This window comes from Artemia franciscana, chromosome 1, assembly GCF_032884065.1.
Source record: "Artemia franciscana chromosome 1, ASM3288406v1, whole genome shotgun sequence".
In the NCBI taxonomy this organism is placed as follows: Eukaryota; Metazoa; Arthropoda; class Branchiopoda; order Anostraca; family Artemiidae; genus Artemia; species Artemia franciscana.
Window position 1 is genome coordinate 46,185,599 of NC_088863.1, and position 12,882 is coordinate 46,198,480.

At 34.7% G+C, this 12,882-nt stretch overlaps 3 protein-coding genes across 7 annotated transcripts in view; 1 reads left to right on the top strand and 2 right to left on the bottom strand.

The window, feature by feature from the left end:
- The window catches only part of LOC136042387 (uncharacterized), a 250,361-nt gene extending 241,036 nt beyond the window's left edge, over window positions 1-9,325 (bottom strand). Inside the window, exon 1 of the mRNA XM_065727394.1 lies at window positions 8,357-9,325. The gene's annotated coding sequence lies outside the window, so the exon portion shown is untranslated. The remainder of the gene's footprint in view (window positions 1-8,356) is intronic.
- Window positions 1-12,882, top strand: part of LOC136030462 (uncharacterized) — a 417,595-nt gene that overhangs the window by 377,221 nt on the left and 27,492 nt on the right. The gene's annotated exons all lie outside the window — the stretch shown is intronic.
- LOC136030455 (thioredoxin, mitochondrial-like) overlaps window positions 4,397-12,882 on the bottom strand; it is a 36,268-nt gene continuing 27,782 nt past the window's right edge. Inside the window, exon 3 of the mRNA XM_065709462.1 lies at window positions 4,397-4,700. Within this exon, the coding sequence (XP_065565534.1) occupies window positions 4,587-4,700 (114 nt within the window). The 3' untranslated portion in view covers window positions 4,397-4,586. The remainder of the gene's footprint in view (window positions 4,701-12,882) is intronic.

Consider the following 12,882-nt stretch of genomic DNA (forward strand, 5'->3'; position numbering starts at 1 on the left):
GGAGGTCTTGCCATGTATGTATCTAGTAATCTGCATTTCTGCTTGCGGGATGACTTATCAAGGAATTTTGAAGGTATCTTTGAGTCACAATTTATAGAAAATAGAGTTAATGGTATTGATCTAATCATAGGCAATATTTGTCGTTCTCCTAGTGGTGCGGTTTCGTTGTTTCTTCGGAATCTTGAAGAAATAATTGACATAATATTGGAACGTCCGTGTCAGTTAATCATAATGAGTGACTAACATAAATTTGATGGATTCAAATTCTTCGGCTTCAGTTGGTTTTCTTTCAACTATGCTTGCCGCAGAGACTCTAACAACTACATCCATCCCCGCACGAGAAACTAATGTTACAGCTTCTTTGATTGATAATATTTTCTCTACGCTTAGCTTGAAGGAAAACTCAATTTTAGTTACTGATATCTCTGATCATTTTCCAATATATTCTCGGTGCAGCTTTAATCAGGGAAAGAATAACCAGGCTCAAGTGTTTGATTCCTATTCTATTAGGTTTGGTGAGTTATCTCTTCTTGGGTCTAAATTGTTGAAAAATTCGTGGAGCTTATTTGATAATGATAAGGGTTTTTCTTGTTTATTTTAGTCGTTTTATAGAACCATAAAAGAGGCTATTCTTAGCATTTGTAAAGTACCACATTCTAATCGCTAGTCTAAAAGGATTGTTCCTCTAAGCCCATGGATGACGTCCGGACTTCTCAAAAGCTGGAGAAAGAAAAATAATCTGTGGAGGTCTTATAAATGGGCTAAACTTTCACCGAGTGCTATTCGTCTTTGTCAATTCAAGATTTTCCGGAATATATATATATATATATATATATATATATATATATATATATATATATATATATATATATATATATATATATATATATATATACATATATATATATATATATATATATATATATATATATATATATATATATATATATATATATATATATATATATATATATATATATATATATATATATATATATATATATATATATATATATATATATATATATATGTATGTACATAATTCCTTGTGTAGAAAAGCCAAATCTCTTTATTATCTAAATAATTTTTCTGCGTGTGACAATGATATTCGTAAAACTTGGAAGGCAATAAATTCTGTGCTTAAACCTGGTGCTCAATCTAGCTCTTTACCTGTGAGTCTGGTCATTGGTGATGAAGCTGTAGAGGGTGAACTTAATGTCCAAGAAGCATTCACTTCATTCTTCGCTAGTATTGGTAAGAATATTGCTTCCACAGCTACTTTATCTTGGCCTAAGCTGGACTTTAGATCTTACCTCAGGCCGTCTTGTATTAAGTCTATGTTTCTAGAGCCAGTAATAGTAAGTGAAATTACTAAAATTGTTAATGGCTTGAAAAACTCGTCTTCATCTGGGCCAGATTCTATTCCTACTAAGGTAGTTAAATCTATTCTTCTTTCAATAGTTGTGCCTCTAACAAAACTTGTTAATCTTTCATTTAAATATGCAGTTTTTCCAGATGCTCTCAAGCGTGCTCGGATTATTGTTCTGTATAAAGGTGGACCAAGAAATGATCCAGCAAATTATCAACCAATTTCAATTTTATCAGTATTTAGTAAAATCTTCGAAAAGGCTATGCTTTCTCATCTAAAATTTTCAAAATTAAAAAAATTTCGTCATGATTTTCAATTTGGTTTCCGAATGAAGCACTCCACTGAGAATGCCTGTATGCCCCTTTTGAATTTTATACATTCTGCATTAGATTCGGGATTAATTCCGGCTGCTATATTCCTGGATATTCGCAAGGCATTCGATTCCTTAACCCATGAAATTCTTCTATCGAAGATGTCTCATTTTGGAATTAGAGATATGAGATATACATTTATTAAGAAATGTTCTGAATTAGTTCAATACTTCCCACAACATTTCCTGAAAGAGTCACCTTAATGCCCTTAGTATTTTGGCGAAATAGAAGTCAAACATGCATACCTTTTTTCAATAACAAATACTATATGTAAACAATAAACAAATTGCCTAACTTAAAGCCTTTGCCCAAAGGCTGAAGGAAGGGGCATCCCCAAACACATAATTACTGAATCTTTCGACAATGCTGAAGAAACTATATGTCTCAAAACATTGTTTGGATATTTGTTTTGGGAAATGATGGGCGTGGGACTGGTTGCTCTCTAATTACTTTTGACTCTTAAAAAAGGAACTATAACTTCCAATTTCAAATCAAACGAGTCCCATCTGAAGTTTATACGACCTCCCATTCCATAAAAACCTTATATTCCCTCAGGGCACAACTTACAGCCCTTGCCATACTGCTCTCCATTGTGCCCTCCATTATTTTTGACTCTTTAAAGGAAAATAGAAGTTCCAATTTTCAACCAAATGAACCTCGTCTAAAGTTTACACAACCATCTCTTCTATAAAACCTTAAATGTCCCCCGGGGTATAACTTACAACCCTTGCCTACAGGCTCTGGGGGGTTGTGTTAACTCCAAAAGCCTAGTTACGTGATCTTTGGACTATTTGAATAATATGGTTACCTCAAAGATTTATTTCAGAAAAATACGACGTGTAGAGGGAGGAAGGGGATTGCTGCCCTCCGATCACTTTGACTCTTAAAAAAGCCACTAGAACTTCTGATTACCAATCCAATGAGGCCCCTCTCAAGTTTATACGACCACACTTTCTATAGGAATCTTATATGCCTCCAGGGCATAATTTACAGCCCTTGCCCTGAGGGCTGTGGGAGTTGTCTCCACCCTGAAACTATTTGTATATGCCCTTTGGACTATTGTAAACAAAATGGCCATCTCACAAGTTTGATCGCATGCGTTTGGGGAAAAGAGAGTGTCAGGGAGGGGGCTAGTTTCCTTCCATTAATTTTGACTCTTAAAAGGGAGCTATAACTATACATTTCCAATCAAATGGGCTTCCTCACACAACCATCCCTTCCCTAAAAAGCTTATATGTCCCGGGCATAACTTACAACCCTTGCCATTTCAAAATTTTCATTTGATATGATTGGGGGAATGATGTAAGTGGGGGGGGGGGGTAAGCTGTCCTCTGATCACTTTGAATCCTAAAAAGAGCACTCGATTACCAATCCAATAAGCCCCCTCCGAAGCTTAAACGATCACCCTTTCTATAAAAACCTTATATGCCCCCAGGTCATAACTTATAACCCTTGCACTGAGGGCTGAAAAAAAATGGCTAACTCAAAATTTTGATTGGATGTATTTGGGAAAAAGGTGGGCGTGGGGGAGGAGGGCTAATTGCCCTCCATTTGCTTTCGACTATTAAAAAGAGCACTAGCCCTCTAAACTTCCAATCGAATGAGTCCTTTTCGAAGTTTCTACGACAATTCCTTCTATAAGAATTGCCCTGATAAAAAATTAGAAGTTCTAATGTCCTTTTATGAGTCAAAAGTGATCGACCAGAGGCCAACTAGCCCCAGAGCCCGGGGGTAAGCGTTGTATTTATGCCCTAAAGGTATACAAGGTTTTTACGGAAGAAGTGGTCTTATAAACTTCAGAGGGACTCATTTGATTAGAAATCGGAAGTTTTAGTTCCTTTTTAAGATTCAAAAGTGATCGAAGGGCAATTAGCCCCCCAAGCCCTCTATTCCCCACATGCATCCGATCAGAATTTAAGATAGCTATTTTGCTCAAAAAAGCTCAAAGATCAGACAACAAAAACTCAGGAGTTGAAAAAAAACTAGAGCCCGGGCAAGTTTTGTAAGTTATGCCCCCGGACATATAAGATTGATATGTAAGAACTGGCTGTAAAACTTCGGAGAGGGCTAATTTGATTGGGAATCGAAAGTTCTAGTTCCTTTTTTAAGAGTCAAAAGTGCTTGGAGGGCATCTACCGAAATCTTAAAAATTCTAGCATCTACGGAAATTTGAGATAGCCATTGTGTTTTATTTCGTCTAAAAATTACATAACAAAACTTTCGGGGTTGATACAACCCCCAGAGTGCTGAAGCAAGGGTTTTAATTTTTCCCTTGGGGTATATAAAGTTTTTATGGAAAACGTGACCGTATAAAATTTCGAGGAAATTCATTTGATTGGAAATTGGAAATTCTATTTCCATTTTAAAGAGTCGAAAGTGGTCAGAGGGCAAATAACCACCTCCCGCCGTCTTTCCCAAAAAAGCATCCAATCTAACCTTTGAGACAGATATTTTGTTTAAAATAGTCCAAAGATCATATAACAATACCTTAGGGATTGACACAATCCCCCGATCACGGGATATGGGTTGTAAGTTATGCCTCAGGATTGTGCACGCCATTCACTAATATTATTCTTAATTAGCAACAGACAAAGAATTAGATTCACATTTTAAGGAGACATCAATTAAATAACATACCAAACAAAGAGATATTAAATAAACATTTTGAAACCTGTTTAATCAATAAGACCAAAGTAGCTTTAACATAACTGCATTTGATGTCAATGTAAAATCATACAAACATCAGTAGTTATGATTTTCATCTGCTTACATTTCTGCAGCTAGTAAAGAGAAAAGTTATCACCCCTCCAACAATCCACACAAATTAAACTGATTCTAGCTTTTGATTATGAAGATAGTTTTTTTATGAATGCTCTTAATTTATCATCATCCAAGACACCAACAAACATATCTTGGACTTTCCCATTCTTCATGGCGAGGACTGTAGGTACTGCTTTCACCTGAAAAGAAAAACTATTAACCACTCTTAAAAGGTTTACTTGAGAATAAGTTAAGATGTTGAAATTTCTTATATAGATCAAAACATGGCAGAAGACAGGTTTTTCCAAAATTTGGAATGATCTGAAATGCAAAAATCTGAAGTAGCTATTACTCATAAGGTGCTACATTCTTATTTAGCTTAACAGTCGTTGTCAGAGGCAAGATTATTACTCCTAATTTATTTATATATTTTTATTCATCAGAACTGTATATCCAGGTTGTAGCGGTAGCTAGCAACCTAGAAAGAGACGGTCACGTTCCATATTAAGAGATTAAACAGCCAATAACTAGCTTGTCGACGCAGCTTGTTTTTAAGTCTTTTGAGGAAATCAGCCTGAAACTTAATGCTGAAAAATGTAAATATCTAGTTTTTAATACTAATTATTAAAGTAGTGATTTTGCTTGTGGTTCTTTTTCAATTAAGCTTCTTTCTTCGATTCGGTGTCTTGGTATTAGTATTTGTTCATCCTTATCGGCTTTTCGATCTTGTGGGCTTAATGATATTAAAAGTAAAATTAAAACTGGATACGCAAAAATTGTCGCGAACCTAGGTAGACTTTCACGAAAGGCTTTATCCAGACTTTATTTTACATATTGTGATTAATCTATATTGTTTCTGTCCGGTTTGCGCCAGTTTTTTCGTAATCAATATTTACAGAATATAAGAGTTCTGCATTTTCATTATTGCAAATATTTACTGTATCTGCCGCGTTCTTATAGAAATCAGAAGATTAATAGAAAGTTTGGTGCCACTGATATTATTTTTGTTTATAAAAAAACTTTACGCTAAATTAGGTGCTGTTGCCTGTCAACGCTTGGGTCCTTACCACCCTTTGATTACATAGATAACTTGCTTGTTAAAACAAGATTGTCCCGCTTGTTAAAACAAGCGGGTTTTGAGTAAACTGTTATTATTATCATTATAACTCTTAAAACTAGCGTCAGATCGAAAGGCAAAGCATACTATTAAAACCACCTCGTCCAAAACCCTTGTAATTGAAACTTAGTTCCTTGGCTTAAACAACAAGGAAAATCCATTGGCTTGAAAAACTACAAAAGTGGCTGTAGCTAAGATATTTCGCATCGACAGCAGCGTTGTTTTATTCTTTCCGCTTTTTTTTTTCTCTGCAGCTAGCGGGGCACTGGAGCATATTAGAGAGCTGTTTAATAGCTCATTTGAAAGGAAGCTGATGTATTTAAATTTTTATAACACTGGAGTAGCAAATGTTATTAACAACCTCTTGAACACGAAGATGAAAATAAATTTTTTATCATTATTAGAAGCATGTAGATATAGTTATATAAATTATAATAGAGAACGAACGCTAGCTTATAGTAACTGAAAGATTAATCAAAAATAGTAACCTTAGCTTTAGTGGCAGCGTTATCATTGATAAACTTTTCTAGAGTAAGGTGCCGTATTTTTGACATACTTAGATGCTTTATTCTCTGAGGTATGACTAAAACTATTCAAACTAAGAAGACGCCGTAGTCTTTTTCCTGTTTAATTTATCTTTGATTAGCCTACAAAAAGGATCGGTATAGTTCATGATAAATGTGGATTATGTAAATTTCATCTGTATCATGGTTGTAGAAATAGCTGAAACTATATAATGGGTCGGTATAGTTTATTATAAACAAGGATTATGTAACTTTCATCGGAATTATGGCTGTAGGGATAGCTGAAAACTAGAAAAGAACAAACCAAGACATATAGTAATTGTAGTAAAGGACGAACTCTAGTCCATAGTAAGTGAAATACCAAAATAAATCATTCTCTACATGATGATGCAAAACAATTATCTATTGACCAGATAGCATAATTATGGGTGCAGCCAGATGAGAAAAAATTGTCATCTAACGCGGATTCAGGAATGGCAACTATTATTTCGGTTAATATTATAATCAAAAGTTTATTGTCAAACCTAATTTATGGCTAATTTCAAAGAAAAGCAGGAAATCCCTCGAGAATGGCGTCATATCGAAATAAAAAATGCACCAATACATGGTCAAAAACCCTGCACAGGAGAATTACAGTTCAAACGAAAAATCACTTTTTGGCATTTTCAGCACTGAAGTGTCTCCCTTTTTCTATTGGTATCTTCGAAGGCTAGTTATAGTGAAGAGTATATTAAAAGACGATCATTAGAAAAACATTAAATAAAAGGACGAATTATAGCCCATAGTAACTGAAATTTATATTAAGAGACGACCATTCGAAGAACAAGCCCTTGCATATATTGGATTTAGTTAGCAGCGTGATTATTTGAGGTCTGTCCTTACTATTCCAAAGAAGAAAAAGGCGTAAGTTTGTTCCTGTGTGTAACCAGGACTATATAGAGCATATACAAGGAGTTTATGTGCACATCAGGGTTGCAGCGATAACTAGCAACCTAGTAAGATACGATCACGGCCATATTTACATAAAAGATCAATAAAGTTCATTATATGTAAGTTTCATCGGATATAGCTGAAACCTAGTAAAGAACAGACCACGGAAGATAATATTTAAAAGTTAAGATAATACAAGCACCTTTTGAAAAGTTACTTGTCTGGACGTGCCATACTGAAGATCATCTCTTACTCTTACAAATAAGAAAAAGCCATAGGCTTTTCCTGTATGTAATCAGGAAAATTTGTATAATCTTTTTCCTACAGCGGTAACTAGCAACCTTGTAAGAGACGGTCACATCCCATAGTAAGAAATAAAACAGCTAATAACTTTTCAAATAGTGGCATATCGAAACACAAAACGTATAAAAGAACCGCCATGTCCAAGACCCATTAAAAAAAAATACAGTTCCTTGGTTTGAACAAAAAGGAAAATTTATTGGATTCAAAAACCACTTAAGTTGCTGCAACCACGATATTCTGCATCCGGATGGAATCATATTCTTCGGTTTTTTCCTCCGCAGCAAGCGGGGCACTGAAACATCGTAGAGAGCTGGTTCATGGCTCATTGTAAAGGACATTGACGTTAATTCTTAAATAATAAATAATTTTAGATAGAATCAATTTTTTTCAAAAAAATGCATTTTTGTATAACACAGGAGTATCAATTGTTGCATACGAAGATCAAAATAGTATTTTCACAATATAGAAAGCAAGTAGATGTAGTTGAATAGAATACAGTCATTTTTATAGGGTTGAACAAAGAATCTGATTTGTCAACTGAAATTAGAATAATTCCTGATTATATAAGGAATTAGTATAGCTCAGCATAAATGGAGACATCGGTGCCATGGTTTTAGAGATATCCTAATCTGGCCCTTTCTCTTTGAACCGCAAGCCTGGTTTTGCTTTTTGGTAACATTCTATCTTTTTCAATGTTTTTCAATTTGTCTATGTTCATTCTAACATTGACAGTTGGAAAAATCTTCACGTGCCAAGCATGCTAAAGCTCAAAAATTTATAATAAACCTAAATATTTTAAGTATCTGTTTTAAGGTTTTCGAATTACTTTAATCTATTGTCAAAATATTTTGAAATATTTATGCAATTCCCAGTTTTTACATTTTTAGTTTCAGTTTTCTTTTTCTTCTTTATTTTTTTCAGACGTAAACACATATCGCCGAACCTTTGTTTTTTTAACTAAAATCTGGTAGGCATTGATAACCTTATCCAAGTCAAAATCCCAAACCCAATCATCATCGCTATCATTTTCAGTTTTGATACGTTTTGACTCTCGCTGTCCAGGTTGATCTTCATCTAACTGCGCGGTTTTGCGTTCTTTAGCCGCAAGCCTTTTGGCATTAACTCTTTGAGCAGCTTCCTCGGCTGTTTCTTCTGCCATTGTAGGATTTGGTAATATTTTATCTTTTTCAATGTTTTTCAATCTGTCAATGTTCATTCTAACATTGACAGTTGGAAAAATCTTCACGTGCCAAGCATGCTAAAGCTCAACAATTTATAATAAACCTAAAATTTTAAGTATCTGTTTTAAAGGTTTTCGAATTACTTTAATCTATTGTCAAAATATATTGAAATATTTATGCAATTCCCAGTTTTTACATTTTTAGTTTCAGTTTTCTTTTTCTTCTTTATTTTTCAGACGTCATATGCAAACCCTCAACACAAAAATACATACAACTTATTTTTATATATATAGAAGATATAATCTGGCGTAACAGACATAGCGTAACAAACATAACAGACATACAACTTATTTTTATATATATAGATTGAACCAGCTACGAAAAGCCCTTTGAGACAGCTGCTAAAAAAGCAAGGTTGGCTCTGAGAAATTGCATCTGAGTTACAAGGACCTTCTAAATATGAAGTTTCACGAAGATCCGATCACTCCTTCGTGAGTTAAAAATATCTCAGTTTTTTCTAATTTTTCAGAACTAATCCCCCCCCCCCAATAGAGCGGATCCGTTCCAAATATGTCAATCACGTATCTAAGACTTCTGCTTAGTTTTCCCATGAAGTTTCATCCCGATCCTTCCAATCTAAGCGTTTTTCATGATTTTAGGTTCCCCCAAACTCCCCCCAATGTCACCAGATCCGGTCGGGATTTAAAATAAGAGTTTTGAGGCACGATATCCTTCTAAAAGTCAAATTTCATTGAGATCCGATCACCCGTTCGTAAGTTAAAAATACCTCATTTTTTCTAATTTTTCAGAATTAACCCCCCCCCCCAACTACCCCAAAGAGAGCGCATCCATTCCGGTTATGTCAATCATGTATCTAGGAGCTTACCTGGAATTGCCTAAAGTAGCAAAACCGGGACCGACAGACAGACCGACAGAATTTGCGATTGCTATATGTCACTTGTTAACCAAGTGCCATAAAAAGAAAAAAACTAGCTCAATGGCAATCATTAAAAAAAAAAACAGGTTTCGGTTCTTTTCCATTTTCTCTACCACTCTATATTAATTAAGTATTCAATAATACAAACTTTATTAACACTTACAAACAGTACATTGGCTTTGATGCTCTCTTTCGAATTCGAAGGATGTGAGTTCAATTTACATTGCGGCAATCTATATCTATCTATCTGTATATATAAAAATTAACTGTCTGTCTTTCCGTCTGTCTGTATTCTACCAAAATAAAAAGAATAAATGAAAAACAAAAACAAAAAAACTAAAAAAAAAAAAGAAAAAAAGAAAAACTAAATTTACTAACCAAAAAAAAATATCTATCGATATTCTATATATTCTCATTCCACTTTTAAATTGCCTATAAATATGCAATCTACAGAAACTCGAACGTGCAACATTTCCAAATCATCTGGGATGGGTAAAGTATTGGAGCAATGCATATTGTTGGCACACAAAAAATCGCTCGAGGCTCTTGACCGACCATTGCAAGATTTGCTAGGAAATTCCAAACCCTTTCGCAGCACATTAATATTGCAAGCGGGAGATTTCAGGCAAACATTACCTGTTATTCCTAGATAGAAACCTGCGGACGAAATGAATGCTTGTCTAAAAAATTATAATTTATGGGTACACGTAAAGACATTAAAATTATAAATATGCGTGTCCGATTGCGAAACGATCACTCTGGTGAAATATTTTCAGATCAATTGCTGGCAATTGGAAACGGAAAGCTCCCAGTTGACTCAATTTCAGGACGTATACAACTGCCTCCTGAATTCTGTAATTTAGTGACGTCAAAAAATGATTTGGTTGAAAAGGTATTTCCAAATATTCTAACCAATTATAAAAATCACAAATGACCAAGATTCGAGACAAGGCAAAAATTTACAAGTCAGTCGACACAGTTCTGAAATCAAATGAAGCGGTTAACTATCCATCGGAATTTTTGAATTCCCTGGGTTTCCACCACACGTGCTACAACTAGAAATAGGCGTACCAATAATACTGTTGCGAAATATTAACCCACCAAAGCTTTGCAACGGCACGCGACTTGCCGTAAAAAAACAAAAAAACAAAAAAAAACAATGGAAAACGTAATAGAGGCAACAATCTTGACAGGGCCTTCAAAAAGTGAGGCTGTTCTTATTCCTCACACTCCCATGATTCCAGCAGATCTACCTTTTAAATTTAAAAGATTGCAATTCCCAATTCGATTAGCATTTGCAATCACTATCAACAAAGCTCAAGGACAATCATTAGAAAAATGCAGTATAGATCTTTATACGGATTGTTTTTTCCATGGAAAATTATATGTTGCATGCTCAAGAGTGGGTAAACTAGACAATCTATTTATATGCACAGACAGTGGAACAGCGAATAATGTTGTATATGCACAAGTTTTACGCAGTTAAAAATTAGCGCATATCCGTTATATATACATATGAGAATCCATATATAGAAGCCATATATGATGAAAATCAACCTGGAAAGCGAGAGTCAAAACGTATCAAAACTGAAAATGATAGCGATGATGATTGGGTTTGGGATTTTGACTTGGATAAGGTCATCAATGCCTACCAGATTTTAGTTAAAAAAAAACAAAGGTTCGGCGATACGTATTTCATAGCGACGAAAGACAAGCCAAGGTAAAACAATCCAAACAAATTGAAAGTGATACCGATGATAAAAAAAAAAAACGAAGTTGAAAGGACTATCGTTTCCCAGTTGCAACATCTTTTCCACAAAAATAATAATTTAGTGCTTCTGTTCAAAACAGCAATCGAATTGATGCCTACTGATACGCAACTATCAACGAAGTGGCAATCGTAATGGTCGGTGATCAGTTCTTACCTCGAGATATTATTCTTTATAGGCGAAACAATCAGTTGACAAGAATTGCTTAAGCTCATCGATGCTAGGATGCCCTACAATATCCTATCATTTTTTTGGGGATGGAGCCGACGGCTATCACTTTAATATTAAATTGATAAATCCAGCCACTAACAAAGAAATGGATAAAAAATGCATCCCAATGAAATATTATGCCTATAGATTAATGATTCGTCATTTATTACATTTACATACAATCCATCTTGGGATTAGATACAACAGCTTTTACATCCTGGACAATCGCCGGTTCATAGACATGACATTACGGCCCGTGTCTTCCGGCAAAAGTTGCTCTCCTTCGTCTCCTACAGAGTTATGGGAGAAATACAAATCGCAACAGAAATTTATAACTGACCTTTAGTTATGATTGAAGATTTGTGCTTATCTATTGCAACCAAACTTCTCAAACATTTGGGAATGCTTTCACCTAATCAAACTGCTTCTATTTCTACATGTGTAGAATGGTATCGTGAACAAAGTTACAACACAATTGATCTATTGTCGTATGTTACAGACAAGGACACAAGGAATATAAATGACGATCGGGACACTCAAAGAGAAAATACAGACCGGAACACAAATGACAAGCGGGACACAGGGAATATAAATGACGACCGGGACACAGGGACACAACTACAACGGGGACGCCGGAAGGGCACATGGGGGATATATAAATGACAATGGGGACACAGGGAATATTCGATTAGCAATTACCATCAACAAAGCCCAAGGGCAATCGTTAGAAAAATGCGGTATAGATTTGTACGGATTGTCGCACTTAAGTCGCGCGTAACGACTTACGCGCGCAGGGGGCTTGGGGGCGCGAAGCGCCCCCACCAGCTAGGTGTTGGTGTGGCGCGAAGCACCACACCAACAGCTAGTTATTTATAAAACATTGCAAGGTATTGACGAGGGGGCGGACATGAGGAGGTCCGCCCCCTCGTCAATACCTTGCTCTTTACACTAAAATTCGAATTTAGTTCCAATTCTTTAAGAATGACCCCTGAATCACAAAGGCTGTTTAATTAGAATATACTAGCTGTTGGGGTGGCACTTCGCGCCCCCCAAAGCCCCCCTCCCCCCGCGCACGTATGTCGTTGCGCGCCATATTAGTTACGCGCCATTGTAGTTGTGTCCCTGTGTCCCACCTGTGAATATATATATATATATATATATATATATATATATATATATATATATATATATATATATATATATATATATATATATATATATATATATATATATATATATATATATATATATATATATATATATATATATATATATATATATATATATATATATATATATATATATATATATATATATATATATATATATATATATATATATATATATATATATATATATATATATATATATATATGTATATATATATATATATATATATATATATATATAT